The sequence below is a fragment of the Tursiops truncatus genome, chromosome 16 (assembly GCF_011762595.2).
Source record: "Tursiops truncatus isolate mTurTru1 chromosome 16, mTurTru1.mat.Y, whole genome shotgun sequence".
In the NCBI taxonomy this organism is placed as follows: Eukaryota; Metazoa; Chordata; class Mammalia; order Artiodactyla; family Delphinidae; genus Tursiops; species Tursiops truncatus.
In genome coordinates this window covers 43,617,053-43,635,268 of record NC_047049.1, presented here as the reverse complement: position 1 = coordinate 43,635,268, position 18,216 = coordinate 43,617,053, and the positions used below count along the sequence as shown (strand labels likewise).

General features: G+C 36.2%; 1 protein-coding gene across 5 annotated transcripts in view; it reads left to right on the top strand.

Annotated features, from left to right (window-relative positions):
* The window catches only part of IPMK (inositol polyphosphate multikinase), a 41,894-nt gene that overhangs the window by 4,151 nt on the left and 19,527 nt on the right, over window positions 1-18,216 (top strand). For 3 of the 5 annotated variants that reach the window (XM_073793329.1, XM_019934907.3, XM_019935082.3), the window contains 2 exons: window positions 5,634-5,728; window positions 11,076-11,172. In XM_073793329.1, the coding sequence (XP_073649430.1) occupies window positions 5,634-5,728; window positions 11,076-11,172 (192 nt within the window). The remainder of the gene's footprint in view (window positions 1-5,633; window positions 5,729-11,075; window positions 11,173-18,216) is intronic. The other 2 variants (XM_019934832.3, XM_019934971.3) reach the window with 1 other exon arrangement.

Sequence of the window (18,216 nt, the reverse complement as noted above, 5' to 3'; positions counted from 1 at the left end):
TATTTCAATTTCTTGAATTTCCTTTTGGACTTTTGTTTCACTGATTTGTTTATCCTAGCAATAATACTTCATTGTCTTAACTTAAGCTGCTGTATAATAAGTCTTGATGTATGGTAGAATAAACATCCCACTTTCTTTTTCAAGATTATCTTGACTATTTCTGGCCCTTTGCATTTCTGTATAGATTTTAAATCAACTAGTCATTTTCCCCAAGAAACCTGATAAGATTTTGTGTCTGCTTTGAATCTATAGATTGCTTTGATGAGATTTGATTTCTTTATAATCCTGAGTCTTCCAGTATTTGAATATCGTCTATCTCTCCATTTATTTAGGCCTTCTTTAATTCTCTTAGACATAGTTTTCAGTGTAAAGGTCTTACACTAGATTTTCCCTAGGTATTTGATGCTACTGTAAATCATCCTTCCTTTTTAAAGAATTTGTGTGTGTGGGAACATTTCAAACTTAGAAAAGTTGCAAGTATAGTACAATGAACTGAATGAATGAATGAATATATTACCATTCATCTAGATTTACCTATTATTAATGTTTTGCCACATTTGCTTTATTACTCTCTGCATATGGTAATGATTTTGCAGAACCATTTTAAAAAAATTGCAGGCATCATGACCCCTTTCCTCTAAATAATTGTGTATCTTCTAAAAATAAGAATATTTTCTTACCTAACCATGGTAAAATTATCAATTCCAGAATATTTCCATTTGGCTTTTGCCATTATTCCTATAGTATTCTTTATAGCAATTTCCCCCTGATATTCTTTATAACAGTTTTTCCCCTTCTAAGGCTATGTACATTACATTTAGTTGTTATGAGCCTTTAGTTGCCTGTCATATGGAGCAGTTTTTAAATTTTTCTTTATGTTTCATAACTATGAAATATTTGAAGAGTATAGGCATATGGCTTTTTAGAATATTCTTTAAGTTTGTCTAATTATTTCCTCACGCTTAGAATCAGATGAATGTATTTTTGGTAAGAATACTTATGAATTATGTTGTTTTCTTGAAGCATCATATCATAAAGCACAGGATGTCAGTTGCATTGCTGGTGATATATTGGGATGGCCAAAAAGTTCCTTTGGTTTTTAAGGAAAAATAAAAGACACATTTTTCATTTTCACCAAGAACTTCATTGAGCATTGTATTCACCATATTCTTCTAATAACCTTCCGCCATTTTTCAGGCTTCATAATTCCATCTTCCCAAGACTTTTTATCTTTTTGAGCAAAGAACTGTTCCAGGTGCCTTTTACAGCCTTCCAGGGAATTGAAATTTTTCCTGTTAAGAGAATTTTGTAAAGAACGAAATAAATGGAAATCCAAAGATGCAATGTCTGGTGAATACGGGGGATGAATCAGAACTTCCCAGCCAAGCTGTAACAGTTTTTGCCTGGTCATCAAAGAAACATGCGGTTTTGCATTATCCTGATGGAAGATTATGTGTTTTCTGTTGACTAATTCCAGATGCTTTTCATCGAGTGCTGCTTTCAGTTGGTCTAATTGGGAGCAGTACTTCTTGTGATTAATCGTTTGGTTTTCCGGAAGGAGCTCATAATAGAGGACTCCCTTCCAATCCCACCATATACACAACATCACCTTCTTTGGATGAAGACCAGCCTTTGGTGTGGTTGGTGGTGCTTCATTTTGCTTGCCCCACAGTCTCTTTAGTTACACATTATTGTACAGTATCCATGTTTCATCACCCGTAACAATTTGTTTTAAAAGCAGAACGTTTTCGTTACGTTTAAGTAGAGAATCACATGTGGAAAGAAGGTTTTTTTCGCTTAATTTATGTGGAATCCAAACATCAAAGCGATTAACATAACCAAGCTGGCGCAAATGATTTTCAACCCTTGATTTGTATATTTTGAGTATGTCGTCTATCTACCACGTGGTATAACGTCGATTGTTCTCAATTAATGTCTCGATTTGATTAATCACCATCAATTTCAACTGGTCTACCCGACCGTGGAGCATTGTCCAGCGAGAAATCGCCATCATGAAACTTTGTAAACCACTTTTGGCACGTTTGATCAGTGACAGAACCTTCTCCATACACTGCACAAATCTTTTTTTGCATTTCAGTTGCGTTTTTACCTTTCTTGGAATAGTAAAGCATAATATGCCAAAAATGTTGCTTTTTTTCTTCCATCTTCAATATTAAAACGGCTACACAAAAATTCACCAATTTTGATAAGTTTTTTTTTAATCCATGCTGATATGACAGCTGTCACAATATAATCTAACAAAATTGTTTCGAATGAAGTTAAAGACAACTAAGCGCTACTAGAGTCAGCTTACAGAAAAAACCGAACGAATCTTTTGGCCAACCCAATAACTGATCACCTGATTAAATGTTATTGCCAGATTTTTCCACCGTGAAGTTTTATTTTTCCTATTGTAAGTAAATAATTTGAGAGGAATATTTTTAGACTTAAAATATCACGTTTCTCGTCAAAGTTTTCATCAAATGTTGTAAGCACCCATTGATGATATTTGACCAACTCACTAATTACTGTTGGTTGGAAAATGGTAATGTTCTAACTCTCTTATTCCTGCTACATGTTAGTTGTCATTCTTCTTTTTTTGTTTTTTTGGCCGCACAGCATGGCAGGCAGGATCTTAGTTTGATCCAGGACAGGGATCAAACCTGTGCCCCCTGCATTGGAAGCGCAGAGTCTTAACCACTGGGCTGCCAGGGAAGTCGCTATTTTGTTTTTTGGGTTTTTTTTGGCATTCTTCTATAAGGAATATAGATTTCCCTCCTCTGTCTCTCTTTCTTTAATTAGTAGGATGGAGTAATGGATTTTTCAAACTTCAGTGAATGGGTCTTAATCCATTATTGTTGCTACTTATTTTGATGCTCAGTTGTCCCAGATTTCGGCAGTGGGAGCTTCTTCAAGCTGGCTCCTGTGCCTTTTTTTTTTTTTTAATATTTATTTATTTTGGCTGTCTTATCGACTGAATCACCAGGAAAGTCCCTCCTGTGCCTTTTTAACATTTCCATATTTTCTTTTAAAGCATTTTCTCATGTTGTGGCATAAAAAGATGTCCCATGTTCATCTTGTACTTGCCCTGTCCCAGGCCTAGAATGAACCACTATTTTCTTCAAGAACCTAGTTCCTTTGGGGGTAAATGGTATTTAAAAACCAAGATCTGGGCAACAGGTGTATTCTTTGCTCCTTTAGTGTGGTTGCTGTTTGTCCTTTCAGCAGACTAGATTAAGAAATAAATAATTTCATATTCTTAAAAATTAGAGTTCAGGGCTTCCCTGGTGGCACAGTGGTTGAGAGTCCACCTGCTGATGCAGGGGACACGGGTTCGTGACCCAGTCCGGGAAGATCCCACATGCCGCGGAGCGGCTGGGCCTGTGAACCATGGCCGCTGAGCGTGCGCGTCCGGAGCCTGTGCTCCACAATGGGAGAGGCCATAACAGTGAGAGGCCGGCGTACTGCAAAAAAAAAAAAAAAAAAAAAAAGAGTTCATATTCATATCTGTAATTAAAATTTAATATCACAGTGTTCTTTACCTCTCCCTGTTCTGTATTCATATCTCCCTTTTTTCTCACAGAGAACTCTGTCTCCCCAGACATCAGTATATTTACTCATTTTGGAATATTTATTTATTTATTATTATTTTTTAAAGATTATTATTATTTATCTTTATTTTTGGCTGTGGCAGGTGGGCTTCTTTCTAGTTGTGGCGTGCGGGTTTTCTCTCTCTGGTTGTGGCACGCGGGCTCCAGAGCACGGGGGCTCTGTAGTTGTGGCTCGAGGGCTTAGTTGCCACACGGCATGTGGGATCTTAGTTCCCCGACCAGGGATCGAACCCGCATCCCCTGCATTGGAAGGCGGATTCTTTACCACTGGACCACCGAAGTCCCCTGAAGTGTGCTATTTTTTGTTTTGTTTTGTTTTGTTTTGCTCCACATAGAGTATAAGCCCTTTCTTCTGTTTAGGGTGAGGGGCTGATAAATCATATTCCCCCTTGAATTTAATTGAGCTGGTGTGGGCTGCAGTCTTAGATTCAGTTCACCTGGTATTGGTTCAGCCTTCCAAGATGCTTCCTTTCTTATCATGACTGTCTTTTGGCTGTGAGGTATTTGGCTGCAGTATAAGGTACTATTGGTTTACTTTTAGATCCTGGAATTCATTCACTGGGAGAATGCCTGGTATTACTATCTTCTACTCCATGTCTGCTTTCTCTGAAAACTTGGAGTGGGTGTTTTGCAGAGTGAGTAGTGTGGGAGAATTGCTGGACCAAGCAATCTATTTTTGTGTTAGGACTATTGTCTCTAATCCATCCTGCTACCCCCCACTGTTGTCTACAGTCTGGCTGATTTCTGCTTGCCTGCTAAAATATTTGTCTAATGGCAGGTTTACCTGTCTCTAGATGAGGTGTCTGCCCCAAGATAGGGAAGCTTCATGGTTCTCTTCTCACTTATGAATGCTCCATTCCGCCCCCGCACAACCACAGTTCAGTTCATCAAGGAGTTTTTACATCTACCATTCTTCATTAGCCTATTGAAAATGTCTATTTCCATGGGAGTGAAGACCTTTCTTGTTCTACATCCCAGCCTTTGGGAATAGAATTTCTCTTTAGTAACTTTTAGCTCTATTAGACTGCTCCTTGAAGTCCCAAAAACCTCTACCAACCAATCTTATCCATATGAATTAATGTTTACCTTCCTTCTAGTCTGTAACTAGGACTTAGAACAAATAAACTTGATTACTGTTTCTCTTAAGTTGGTACTTTCTGCTTCTGTTGACTAAACTCTGCATTTTTGTCATGATTAAAAATTCCTGGCATTGCCAAAAGAAATAGAAACTTAAGTGGCGTATTTTACCAAAATTGTAAATAGATTTATTTGAGCTATGTTGTGTTCTAACTAGTGTGATTTTATGAAATCTCAATATATGAAAATTTAAGATTTTAACATATAAACTTGGGAATGAATCTTCATGGCATAGTGACAGGGGCAGTGCTAGTATATATATGTGATGACTTTAGAAAAAGTTTTTCCTTTTGAGTGGACATATTATAAAAAGGTACCTCTTCCTGCTCCAGGCTTGGCCCCTGATTTCAGCCCCCACTTTTCCCATTGCCTAGGTGCCCTCATGCTATCTGTATAGCTGTACACAGTGCATCTGAATCAGGAAAAAATTTTAGTTGCTTTCTTATAACAGATGAGAGAAGCAAAAAAATTACAAAGTAGGAAATTCATATAGAACCATTGTTAACATTTTTTTGTTTGCTTAATAAAAGTGGGATCAATTTATGCTACTGCTTTTAACTTGCTTCTTATTTAACTATAAATTAACATCTCCTGGAAAGTCTATCACTGAAGAATTTCTGTAAAAATTTACATGTGTTCTATTTATTAGAAAGTCTGAGGGGGCTACAAGGGAAACAGTGGTTGGAGACAATAAAACCAAGCTGTTTAGAATTTGTGTTCTGGTGCTTTGCATATAACAAGCACTGAAATGTTAAAATTTCTGAAATAAGTGTAAGGAATCCCTTAAATTTATCAAAGTGGTTTATCTGTAACTTTAGGAACAAATCTACGATGCAAGATACGCTATTATTTAAACCATTTTAAAATATGTGACTTGTTCTGTAGGTATACTGCAACATCCAGATGGCACAGTTTTGAAACAGTTGCAGCCACCTCCAAGGGGTCCAAGAGAGCTGGAATTCTATAATATGGTAAGTGAGGTAAGATTTGTTTCGTTGTATTCAAAGTGTTTTTCATAGCCTTCTGGTGATGACTCAGTAAAAAATACATTTGACAGCATGTCTTAGTGTACTGTGTATGTGACTGAAACAAAAGCTTCAAGAAATACAATGCTTATCTTTACCTATGCATTCTGGTATTTTCTATTCTACTTCATTTTTTAAAGATTTGATCTACTAAATTGATTTCAATTGATGGGTTGTGACCTACATTTTGAAAAACGCTTAGCTGAGAGACTGTATTTCTCAGAAGTGCTGAGTTTAAATAGGTGTTTTTTTACTACAGGATTTCTTAGAGCCTTGAATGTGCTAATGTGTACTGTGCAACTCCAAAGGAGGGTAAGGGTGAAGGGGGGCACTTAACATCTAATTAACCATATTACTAGGAGTACTTTTTTTAAAACTTATTTATTTACCATCTTTATTGGAGTATAATTGCTTTACAGTGGTGTGCTAGGAGTATTTTTCAGAACATTCACAGTGTTTTGCAACTGCCACTTCTGTCTAGTTACAAAACATTTTTATCACATGAAAGAAAACCCTGTACCCATTAAGCCATGATGCCCTATTCCTCCCTCCCCCCAATCCCTGCCAACCACCAATCTGCTTTCTATGGACTTAACTATTCAGGGTATTTCGTATAATTAGAGTTTCACAATATGTGACTTTTTGTGTCTAGCCTCTTTTGTTGAGCATGTTTTTAAGGTTTGTGGTATGCATTAGTACTCTGTTCCTTTTTATGGCTGAGTAATACTCCATTATACTTAGATACCACATTTTGTTTATCCATTCACCCATTGAAGAACATTTGGATTGTTTCCATCTTTTGGCTTTTGTAGATAGTGCTTTTATGAACATTTATGTATAAGTATTTGTTCGAGTACCTGTTTCCAGTTATTTTAGATATATACCCAGGAGTGGAATTGCTGGGTCATACAATAATTCTACACTTCACTACTTGAGGAACTGTCAGAAGTGTTTCCCAAAGTGGCTGCACTATTTTACATTTTCACCACTAATGTATGAGGGTTCCAGTTACTCCATATCCTCACCAACACGTTAGTTATTATTATTTTTTTTTTAATGGGCAGTCAAGTGAGTGTGAAGTGTTAATCTTACTGTGGTTTGTTTTGATTTTCATTTCCCTAATGGCTAATGATGTTGAACATCTTTTCATGTACTTATTGGCCATGTGTGTTTCTTCTCTGGAGTAATGTCTAGTTAGATCTTTTGCTCATTTTTTCATTGGGTTGTCTTTACCTTTTTTCCATGTTTTAGGTACAAATCCTGTATCAGATACGTGATTTGTAAATATTTTCTCCTGTTCTTTGGGTTGTCTTTTCACTTTCTCGTTAGTGTCCTTCGAAGCATAGACTTTGTGTCATATTTAAGGTCATGAAGGTTTATGCTTATATTTTCTTCTAAGAATTTTATAACTATAGCTCTTAAATTTAGTGCAAGTAAAAAAACGATGCAAACCAAAACAAAAAACAAGTACTGCTATAATGCTTTACCACCATTAGCTCATTTAACAACAACCTGTGAGTTAGGTACTATTTTTATCCTCATTTTTTACTAAGGCAAAATTAGTTTAAATAATTTGACCAAGATCATTCAAACAGTTAATGATGGCCCCTGGATTTGAACATAGGCAGTCTTATCTCTAGAATATGCTTTTAACTGCTAACACTGCTTCTTTTTTGAGGAAAGTATTTTATATTTACTCTGCAAAAGTCTTGCACATAATTTGTTGGATTTATTCTAGGTACCTTATTTTTTGTTTCTATTGTAAATAGTATTTTTTTGAATTAAGTTTTCCAATGATTGCTAATACACAAGAATGAAATAGATATTTGTATAGTGTTCTTATATATAGTAATCTTGCTGAAATCTTTTTGTTTTTTGCCCGCACCGCGAGGCATGTGGGATCTTAGTTCCCCGACCAGGGATCAAACCCGCATGCATCCCTTGCAGTCAGGGACTTTAGTTCAGTGCTTAATTGAAGCAATGGTGGGGGCATCTTCCTCTCATTTAGTAGAAGTGCTTCTAACATTTCCCCTTTAAAGTATGACTTTCAATCTAAGTTTTTGAGAGGTACTTCTCCCCAGGTTAAGGAAATTGCTTTCTTTGTGAGTCAAGATTCTGTCAAGGAACAAATGGTGCACTCTGTCAGTTTAATAAAAGAACTGTAGTCAGAGTTTAAGGCCACCTGCAAGAGATAATGCCATACCATCCCTGGGCCTAATCGGCAAGGAGAGGGAGTGGTTGTTGGAACTCTGGGAGGGTAACTTTATGAGAAGACTTGAACTGATAAGGAGGGAACTAGAGAAGTAAATAAGCTGACCTCAAGTCTTCTCCTACCCTCCAGTCTCTTGTACCAGGAAGAGACAATGGCAAGAGGGCAAGGAACCCCCCTTGATGCAGTCGATTCAAATGAGCTTCTTGGGGAAGGAGAAGAAGATACGTAACATCCTTCCTATTTTTATTTCAAGAAACAATTCAGAATACGAATGGGTATTGAATATTTTTCAGCTGCCTTTCTGTATCTGTTGAAAAGGTCATATGAGTTTCCTCTTTTAATCTGTTAACGTGGTAAATGCCATAATAGATTTCTAACATTACACTACCTTCCATTTTTGAAATAAAACCTACTTGGACATGTCTTTTTAAATTTGTTTTTTAATAATATGCATTACTGGATTTTGTTTGCTAGTGTTTTATTTAAGATTTTTTCCAGCTATACTCATAAGTGAGATTGGACTATTATTTCCTCACGTATTGTCCTTGTCTGGTTTTGATATCAGGTTTCTTTTAGCGTCATAAAATGAGTTGAGAAGCATTTCTTTCTCTATTTTGTGGAAGAATTTGTATCAGATAAGGATTTTGTTCCTTAAAGGCTTGATAAAACTTAACCTATGAATTCATCTGAGTGGCCTGTGGTCTTTTTCTTCCTTTCCTCCTTTCCATCCATCTTTTTTTCTCTCATTCTTTCCTTGGAAGGGATGTGTGTGTGTATGTGTGTGTGTGTGTGTGTGTGTGTGTGTGTATATATATATATATATATATATATATAAATAACATCTTTATTGGAGTATAATTGCTTTACAATATTGTGTTAGTTTCTGCTGTATAACAAAGTGAATCAGCTATATGTATACATATATCCCCATATCCCCTCCCTCTTGCATCTCCCTCCCACCCTCCCTATCCCACCCCTCTAGGTGGTCACAAAGCACTGAGCTGATCTCCCTGTGCGATGCTGCTGCTTCGATCTACTTTACATTTGGTAGTGCATATATGTCAGTGCTACTCTCTCACTTAGTCCCAGCTTACCCTTCCCCAAGGGGTGTATTTTTAAACTAATGATTCAGTTTCTTAAATGTCTTGATTTTTTCTTTGTTAATGTGATAGTAAAATACAGATTGTAGTTTGTTTTATATAATTACCCACCCGGCAGAGTTCTTCATAGTATTTTTTAAAATGCTGTGCTAGTTTAGTTATGACTCCCTTTTAATTCCCGATATTGTTTATTTGCTGTTTTTCTCTTTTTCTCTATCAGCTTGACCAAAACGTTCTTTATTTACTCTCCTTGTTTCGGTATAGTAGCTCTATCCTCATCTATGACAAGTCCTTAAGTTCAGATATCCTTTGGTTCAAGGCTTCAGAGTGGACCTCTATGAGCCCAACATCACTGCTCAGCTTAGCACTTCGGGTTTCCTCTTTATTTTAGATCCCTATGAATTTCCTTTTTAACCTTGGGAGCTCAGTTATGCGTTTAAGAAAATATTTGTTATATTTTATCCTACATTTCTAGGTAGAAAGCTTTTTAGGTTATCTTGCTTGGCATATTGCAGTAAATACCAGTCTTACTACTTTAAAAAAATATTTAAAGTAAGAAGAGAAAGTTTACCTTTCTACTCTTCCAGTTTTTATCTTTTCACTTATAAATATATCATAGACTTCTTTAGGTAAGTACATAGAGATATACTTGGTTCCTCCATCTTGTCGTTAGGTCATCATGAACACTCTGTGCCCTCAGTCTCATTGTGCCAGGAACAGAGGGATGATAAGGTACACCCTGCTCTTAATTACCTTGGCCCATAAGTGACTAATATCACTTATGCTCATATTTCAATGGGGGAACCTGGGAAATACAATGTATCATGTGGATATTTGGTGAGTTTCTGCCATACTTGAGTTTATTCTGTAGAATTATGTTGTATGTAACTACTTGACATAAATGTGGTGTGACACGTAGAATTCTGATACTGAGATTTCATGAGCATTTTACATGAGTAAACTTAAGTGGTTTTGGATAATTAGGTAGACCGTATTTGACAAGAGTTAATGGGATAAGATGTCTTACAAGTTGTTTTTAAAACAAAAATATTTTCTCTCTTTTTCTAGGAAAAAAGTTAAGAATCTAGTTCCAGGATATCTGGATATTTCTAGTCTTTTCTAGAATTATTACTGGTTATAAATCAAAGAATTAAATGAGCAATAATAGTTAGACTTGGGCTTCCCTGGTGGCGCAGTGGTTGAGAGTCTGCCTGCCAATGCAGGGGGACACGGGTTCGTGCCCTGGTCTGGGAAGATCCCACATGCCACGGAGTGGTTGGGCCCGTGAGCCATGGCCGCTGAGCCTACGCATCCGGAGCCTTTGCTCTGCAGCGGGAGAGGCCACAACAGCGAGAGGCCCGCGTACTGCAAAAAAACACACAAAAAAACACAAAATAATAGTTAGACTTGCATTGAGTTAAACGGTATTTTTTTTTGAGGTAAAATCACAATTTCCTTACAGATATAAAACAAATACATGGTAAAGATTTTGCTAAACTCATCATTTAATGAGGGAACTAGGCAGATTTAAAACTGGTTCAAAAGAGAAGTCAAAGAAGCACAAATTTATATGGCTTAAAGGGAAGGTGGAATGAGTGTACATAAGAACACTGTAAACTCTCCCCTTTCAGCGGGGTTGGAGGGAAGTCATTTGACCCTCCTCTAGGCCAGAAATTATTTTCATGTCTGTGGGCAAGAATTCTTTTGCATTCGCTAAGAATTATCTATAACTTACTTTGTTGTAAAATAGTTCAAGGACAGTGAAAGGCTAGAATTACATAACCAAGAAGAATGTGCTCTAAACAGTACATGGTTTTTCACTGAAGACACATAATAATCTTTTTTTTCCCCAGATTTACTTCCAGTTAAAACTCATACCAGATAAATTATGATTCAACAGTAGTGTGTTATTTGAGAAATGTGTGGGGCAATTATAAATAAAGCATTATAAGAAACTAACATGCAAATATTATATTTCTGTTTGTTTCAGGTTTATGCTGCTGATTGTACTGATGGTGTTCTTTTAGAGCTACGAAAATATTTGCCAAAATACTACGGTATCTGGTCACCTCCCACTGCACCAAATGGTAATCTTTTCTTTAAAATCCATCTTTTAGTCTTAATTCAAGAGAGTTGCTTTTTAAAAGGCTTAAATAAGATTAAGCCTAGTATATAAAAACAATATATCCATTTTTCTTACTACTTTTTCTCTTCATGAAAGAAAACTTATTAGTATTTTTGCTGTTCATAACCAGTTTCTTAGATAGCATAAACAAATTAATAACCAATCTCTTATAATTGAATGAAAATATATATACTAGTATTTAATACTGTATTAATTTACAGATATTCTTTTTTCCGAACTTTTTCTTTTTTTTAATAAATTTATTTATTTATTTATTTTATTTATTTTTGGCTGCATTGGGTCTTTGTTGCTGCACGCGGGCTTTCTCTAGTTGCGGCGAGCAGGGGCTACTCTTTGTTGCAGTGCACGGGTTTCTCATTGCGGTGGCTTCTGTTGTTGCGGAGCACTGGCTCTAGGTGCACGGGCTTCACTAGTTGTGGCACGCGGGCTCAGTAGTTGTGGCTCGCGGGCTCTAGAGCGCAGGGGCAGTAGTCGTGGTGCACGGGCTTAGTTGCTCTGTGGCATGTGGGATCTTCCCGTACCAGGGCTCGAACCCGTGTCCCCTGCATTGGCAGGCGGATTCTTAACGGCTGCGCCACCAGGGAAGCCCCTTCTGAACATATTGAGCAATTTCTTTTCCCATTTTGAAAAAAGAAAATCAAGAAAAATATTTTCTTTGTGTACCTTCCTCCCTACTGTCTGTATCACTCCTTCATCCCCCACCTGCATGCTTTAAATAGCAGTCTTTTAAAAAATACTGGTAAGTTTCATAGTTAGAGGACAAAATGATCTATGTAAGGGCATAGCATTTCTTTCTTAATATTAGTTAATACTTGAAGCAGTATTTGCCACATCAAGGCCTTTGACAGCAGACAGAATTCAGTTAAACTGGTAGTGTGACTGCTAATGATTGAAGAAGATTCATGAATGAGGGAAGAGTTTCAAACTTGACTTAGTTTAAGAATAACCCATAGGCTTGTTAAAATGCAAATTAATAGGCTCAATTCCCAGACATTTTGATTATGCAGATCTGTGTTGGAGTTTAGTGATATGCTTGTTAAATAAAAGCTTCAAGTTTTTTTTGATATAGATAGTGCTTGAACTACATTTTGAGAACAGGAAGAGAAGGGGGCTCCTTTTCTCCTCTGAACAGTTTCAGCTTGTTCTTTTCCTCGGTTCTTTGTCTCCCTTTTACTCATTCACTACTTTTGCGAAGTTTCATTAATAGGGAATCATGGTATCTCCCTGTGAGTATCCTCAGATAATAGTAAATCAGTGGTTCCCCAGGGTATTTAGGATTCTTCTGTATTTCAGTTGTATGAGGGGGCGGTGAGCTTTGCTTTGCTCTCCTTCCCTCTTCTCCTCTCCCGTCCTCTCCCCGCCCCTCTCCCCTTCTTTCCCTTTCCTTTCCTTTTCTTTTTTCTTTTCTCCCTCCCTGCCTCTTTCTTTCCCCTTCCCTTCCTTTCCCTTACCTAATCTAGCCTCGGGATAGTTAAATGCTCAGTTTAAAAAATTATTTAGAAGGGGTAGAGGGAATTCCCTAGCTGTCCAGTGGTTAGGATTCCCCGCTTCCACTGTAGGAGGCATGGGTTCAATCTCTGGTTGGGGAGCTAAGATACGACATGCTGTGCAGTGCAGCCAAACCAAAAAATAAAAAAAATAAAAAATAAGGGGTAGAATAACTGAGCATACAGCATCATTATTTTGAAAAGTAGAGTATACTGAAAGAATCTGGGTAAGAGAGGAAATATTTTAATTGAAAGTAACATTTTATAGTTTAGGATTACTGGCACATGATTTAAAAATCAAAGACTTACTAGCAATCAACAGCCTTTTTGGTCTTCAATACCAAATAATCTTGAGGGACATCTCTGCTAATGTATTGTAGAGCGGTAACTTTGAAGTCAGAAGACTTGGCTTCTACATTGGTTATTTCCAAATTTTGTGAACTTTGCTAACTCATTAACCTTTTGAGCTCCACTTTTCTTCTATAAATGGAAAATAATATCACATAGAGTTGTGAAGATCACGTTATGTGAGAATGCTTTGTAAACTCTAATACTCTTATTTTAATATAAATGGAGATATTGGTGCTACTGAGATGAAAAGATGAGGTGAGGAAAATGAGAAAAGAGAGGAGAAAATGTCAATAGAAGTATACATATTTAGAGTAGTCCTGTAATACCACCAATTGTCTCAGGGAATTTCCTATGCCTTTCCAATTAAAAAAAAAAATTTTAATTAATTAATTAATTAATTTTTTGCGGTACGCGGGCCTCTCACTGCTGTGGCCTCTCCCGTGGTGGAGCACAGGCTCCAGACGCGCAGGCTCAGCGGCCATGGCTCACGGGCCCAGCCACTCCGCGGCATGTGGGATTCTCCCGGACCGGGGCACGAACCCGTATCCTCTGCATTGGCAGGCGGACTCTCAACCACTGCGCCACCAGGGAAGCCCATTTTAATTTATTTTAAAAAATAAAAACAAACAATTTTTTTTGGCTGCGCCTCGTGGCTTGGGGGAGTTCCCCGACCAGAGATTGAACTGGGCCATAGCAGTGAAAGCGCCGAGTTCTAACCACTGGACCACCAGGGAACTCCCTTCCTTTCCAATTTTTTTTCTTTTTTTTAAATTTAGTTACTTTTAGCTGCATTGGGTCTTCATTGCTGTGAGCAGTCTTTCTCTAGTTGCGGCGAGTGGGGGCTACTCTTTGTTGTGGCGCACGGGCTTCTCACTGTGGGGGCTTCTCTTGTTGCAGAGCACGGGCTCTAGGTGTGCAGGCTTCAGTAATTGTGGCTTGAGGGCTCTAGAGCGCAGGCTCAGTAGTTGTGGCGTACAGGCTTAGTTGCTCCGCGGCCTGTAGGATCTTCCCAGCTCAGGGCTCGAACCCATGTAGGGTTCCCTACATTGGCAGGTGAATTCTTAACCACTGCACCACCAGGGAAGTCCTGTTTCCAGTTTTTTAGCTATGGAAGGAGTTAGATAAAACTGTTGCACCATACAGATTGTTCAGCTTTGATTTTGCTAGAGAGTTCATGGACTCATCTTTCTGTTTTTATCATTTTGATTGTAAATGAAATAAATATAAGATAGGAAACTCTTTGACATCTTTAGCCCACGGGATCATGAAAACAAATATTTTCTTAAATTTTAGTAGAAAACTGGTTTGTATTACTGAACTTTACATAGTATTAAGTTAATGACATAATTTATTTCTTGACTTTTTTTTTCCTCTTTTTATTTGAGCATCTTTTCTTATGTGCTCAGGGTAGAGTTTTATACAGCTTTGTATAATTCTTATAATCCAAAGTTGTAAGATGTAGAAAGTACTGCCAGTTTGCTCAGCAAATTATTGTCACTTAAGAGAAGCATAAGGATGTGCTGACCAATAGGGTTTTTTTTCTTTTAAATTTTTTATGGCAGTTTTATTGAGATATAATTTATGTACCATAAAACTCACCCATTTAAAGTATACAATTCAGTAGTTTTTTGTTATAGAGTTATATAATCATCACCATTAGCAAACCTTAGAACATGACCAGTGGGTTTTATTTTTGTTTTTTAAGGTAAAACATTTGTTAGTAATTACATTTGAAGATTTGGAGCTATTTATACGTATTAAATCTCATTTTACTTGTGTGTAAGTACATAGATGCCTAGTACATATACTATCAAAAGCCTTTTTTTTTTTTTTTTCAAAAGCCTTTTATTGATAGTTATTTGGAGGAATGGAAAAGTGTATCTTCAAGTAGGTTTGAGCCAATTGAGAGTTCCGAAATGTAATCTCCAGTCTCATTGATTGGTAGGTTTCTGGATCTAGCTACTAGTCAAGTTTCAGGAAGCATGGACTGAAATTAGCTGTTCCCTTTATCCCACATTTGGAGGCTCAAGGTCTCTTCTATTTATAATTCCTTTTACTTTCAGCTTCCGTTACTCTTAGAAATAGCTGAAGATTGATGTGAAAAACAGAAATTTGGCTTCATAGATGGGCAGGGATTCACCACCAGGCCTTTTCTCCTTTTTGGGGGGTTCAGAAATGAAGATGGTAGCCAGTACCTAGATATGGTGGGGAAGAATGTGATGAAACTTGGAACCCATATTCTAATGATTTATCCAATCAATAATATTCATTAAGGGGATCTGAATAAGTCTTTCTTGAACTCTCTAAATGTCTTCACCCTTGTCTTTCCTTTAAAAGAACTGGTTATCTCATCTTGACTGTTTAGTTTTTTGTAGGTCTTTCAGTTTTTCCACAGTATTTCAGATATTTTTATTTTTTTCTCCTTTGATACTGGGGAATATTCTGCCTTTTTTTTCTTAAGAGTGTCGGACTATATTCCATCAGTAGAATTTTTTTATGCTTAATGTATTAGAAAACAACATAAGTATTTAATTTATATTAATATTTAAGATAGTTATATTTAATCGTATATATTTAAATAGAAAATATATTTAAAATAGAAAAGCTTTTGCATTCATAGTAACCTTGTGTAATCTTATACATACTATCATCAACAGCATGAAATATATAAATATTTTGAGCATGTTAACTATGCCATTGGTATAGCCACTGAGAAGTCTTACTTAATAGTCTGCTTATAACAGCATGAAGTGGCGTATTTTAGAATACCTGGTAGTTATCTTCATGATTTTTACCTCAAAAAATTAAGGAACTATGGAAATTCTATATATATTTTCCATAAATTAATATGTAAATAACAGATATATCCCTTATGGCCACAGCCTGTTAAACTAAACTATACTTCTAGTCAGTGTGACCTCTTGTAATGAGATCCATGTATTTATGAAAAATAGATGTCCTATTATTTATTATACAAATACCAAGACTAAGCTTAATAGAATATCTTTTAGCTCCGAGGTTCACAAATGCCAGTCCTTAGACCTCTGACAGACTGGCTTCATCAGAATCTGTTGTCCTAAATAGAGCTTTTAAGAATTTAAAAAAGTATATGTAGTTATTTTGCTATCTTTATGATTTATACACACATGCATATATATGTGTATATATGAAAAAATCAGCTCTCTTCATGTTTTAATATTCAAAAATCTGTCTTTACTTACAAGTTACATCATATCAAATAGTCATAATTATTTTCCAAACATCATATTAATATAGTTTAATTTATTTCTTTGACCTTGGTTACAATGAACCTAAACTATTCCAGATAGAACATTATCTTATTCTTAGTCCATCAGATTTGGGCCACGGAGTTTTAGAACATATTTTTTGCATACCTAAAGATTGAAAAATATTGTTCCACTATACCCAGAAGGGCTTAGCTGAAAAAGTGTCCTTTGTTATCCAGTCTGTAGCATTGCCTTATAAATGAGCCTCCCCTGTTGTAAAATGCCTTTGGTCATTTAAGCTATTAAGTCTTGAGATTGACCTACTTTGAGTTGAACTGTCTTCTACTGAAATAATTTGCTAATAGCATTTTTTCAGAGGGAATTAGTATTCAGATTAATTTCTAGTGATAATAACCTGTAAAAAAAAAATCAGCTTAGATCTCAGTGCTCAGATCATGCCTCATTTTCCTATTTACCTATTTTATTCAAAAGCAGTTGTGGCAAGCTGCTAGATATATAACATCATATTCTGTTTTTAAAACTCTGCATCTCTAAAGCAAGTTTTGATTTTTTTTTTTTAATAACTTAGAGGGAAAGAGAAACGAAAATCTCAAAATCTTTTCACTTAAAAAAAAATCAAAGCCAGAGAACTAAAAGAATACACTAAACCAACTCTCAGTAGGCCTTAATTTAATGATTATTAACTTAACGCTAATAATAATTTAGCAGTTATTTGGTAATTCCAATCATATAAAACATATCAAGAACCTGAAAGTAAGATAGTGACAAACATTTGCCTAGTCAAAATAAATGTCAAATAAAATCGATGATACTTAAGCCTGTTTACTGAAGGAATGGCTCAATTTATTACAGGATCAGAAAGGCCAAACCCAAAGTTCCCCTGGGCAGTAAGAATGAGAAGGGCAAACATTGATTCTTTCAGCAAACATTTATTGTATTCCCACTATAAAGAAAGTTTGCATTTGTATTTTTCTCCTTCGCAAGAGAAGGAAAAAATAGGGATTTTATATGCAGTTTGCAAAGTCTCTACTCTAGCTTCTGACGTTTCTATCTTATTACAACAAACAGGTTATTTTTTGTTTTTAATCACTACCAAATTGGCAAGTAGAAAATAATAACCCTACGCTGAACTATAGATGCTGTGATAGCTAGGTTTACACACTATCTTTATACTCCCATACATAGTCTCACCTCAGTAAGGCTTTTAGGGTTTCTTGAGTTATGGAAATTAATGATGATAAATTTGTGAATGCTAATGATTTACTATATTAGGATCTAATTAGTCTTTTCTGATACTTGAAATATAAGCCTAGTTACTGAAATTTTTATATAACTTTAGGGAGAGGATGGATTGGTTTCCTTCTGTTTTGCTCAAGGTAGCTGAAATTGGGAAGAGAGAATCTGAAGGGGCCTGTCCTGCGCTACCTCCTTTCTCTTCTTCTCATCCCCTCCTGTGGTTATCTTTTAAAGCACAGAAATGGGTGGGTTCCAGTTTCTTGATCAGCATATTCCTACTTGTCTCATTACCTTCACTGTCGGCAGGTTCATGTGTGTGTCCAGACCTTTTACTTTCTCTTATCCTGTTGAAGATGTCCATTTGTTAGAAACTTTCTTAAAATGTGACATGCTCCTTCTTGTTTCTGCCAGTGCTGGTCTCTTAGGCTGCAGTTCCTTTTTTGTCACTTGACTTCACCTAGTTCTACAAGGTTATAATCCTCCCACTCGCCATTTTCCTTTCACTAAGAGATAAAATTTTTAAAAATAATTTATTTACTTAAATTTTATTTACTTTAAAGAAGTAAAACCTTGTTACTTTGATAAAAAGAAAATATAATCTCTTCTGTCTTTGAGGAAAAGTTTTTACGAGAAGTGCTTCGTATTACATTTGTAACTGAAAAT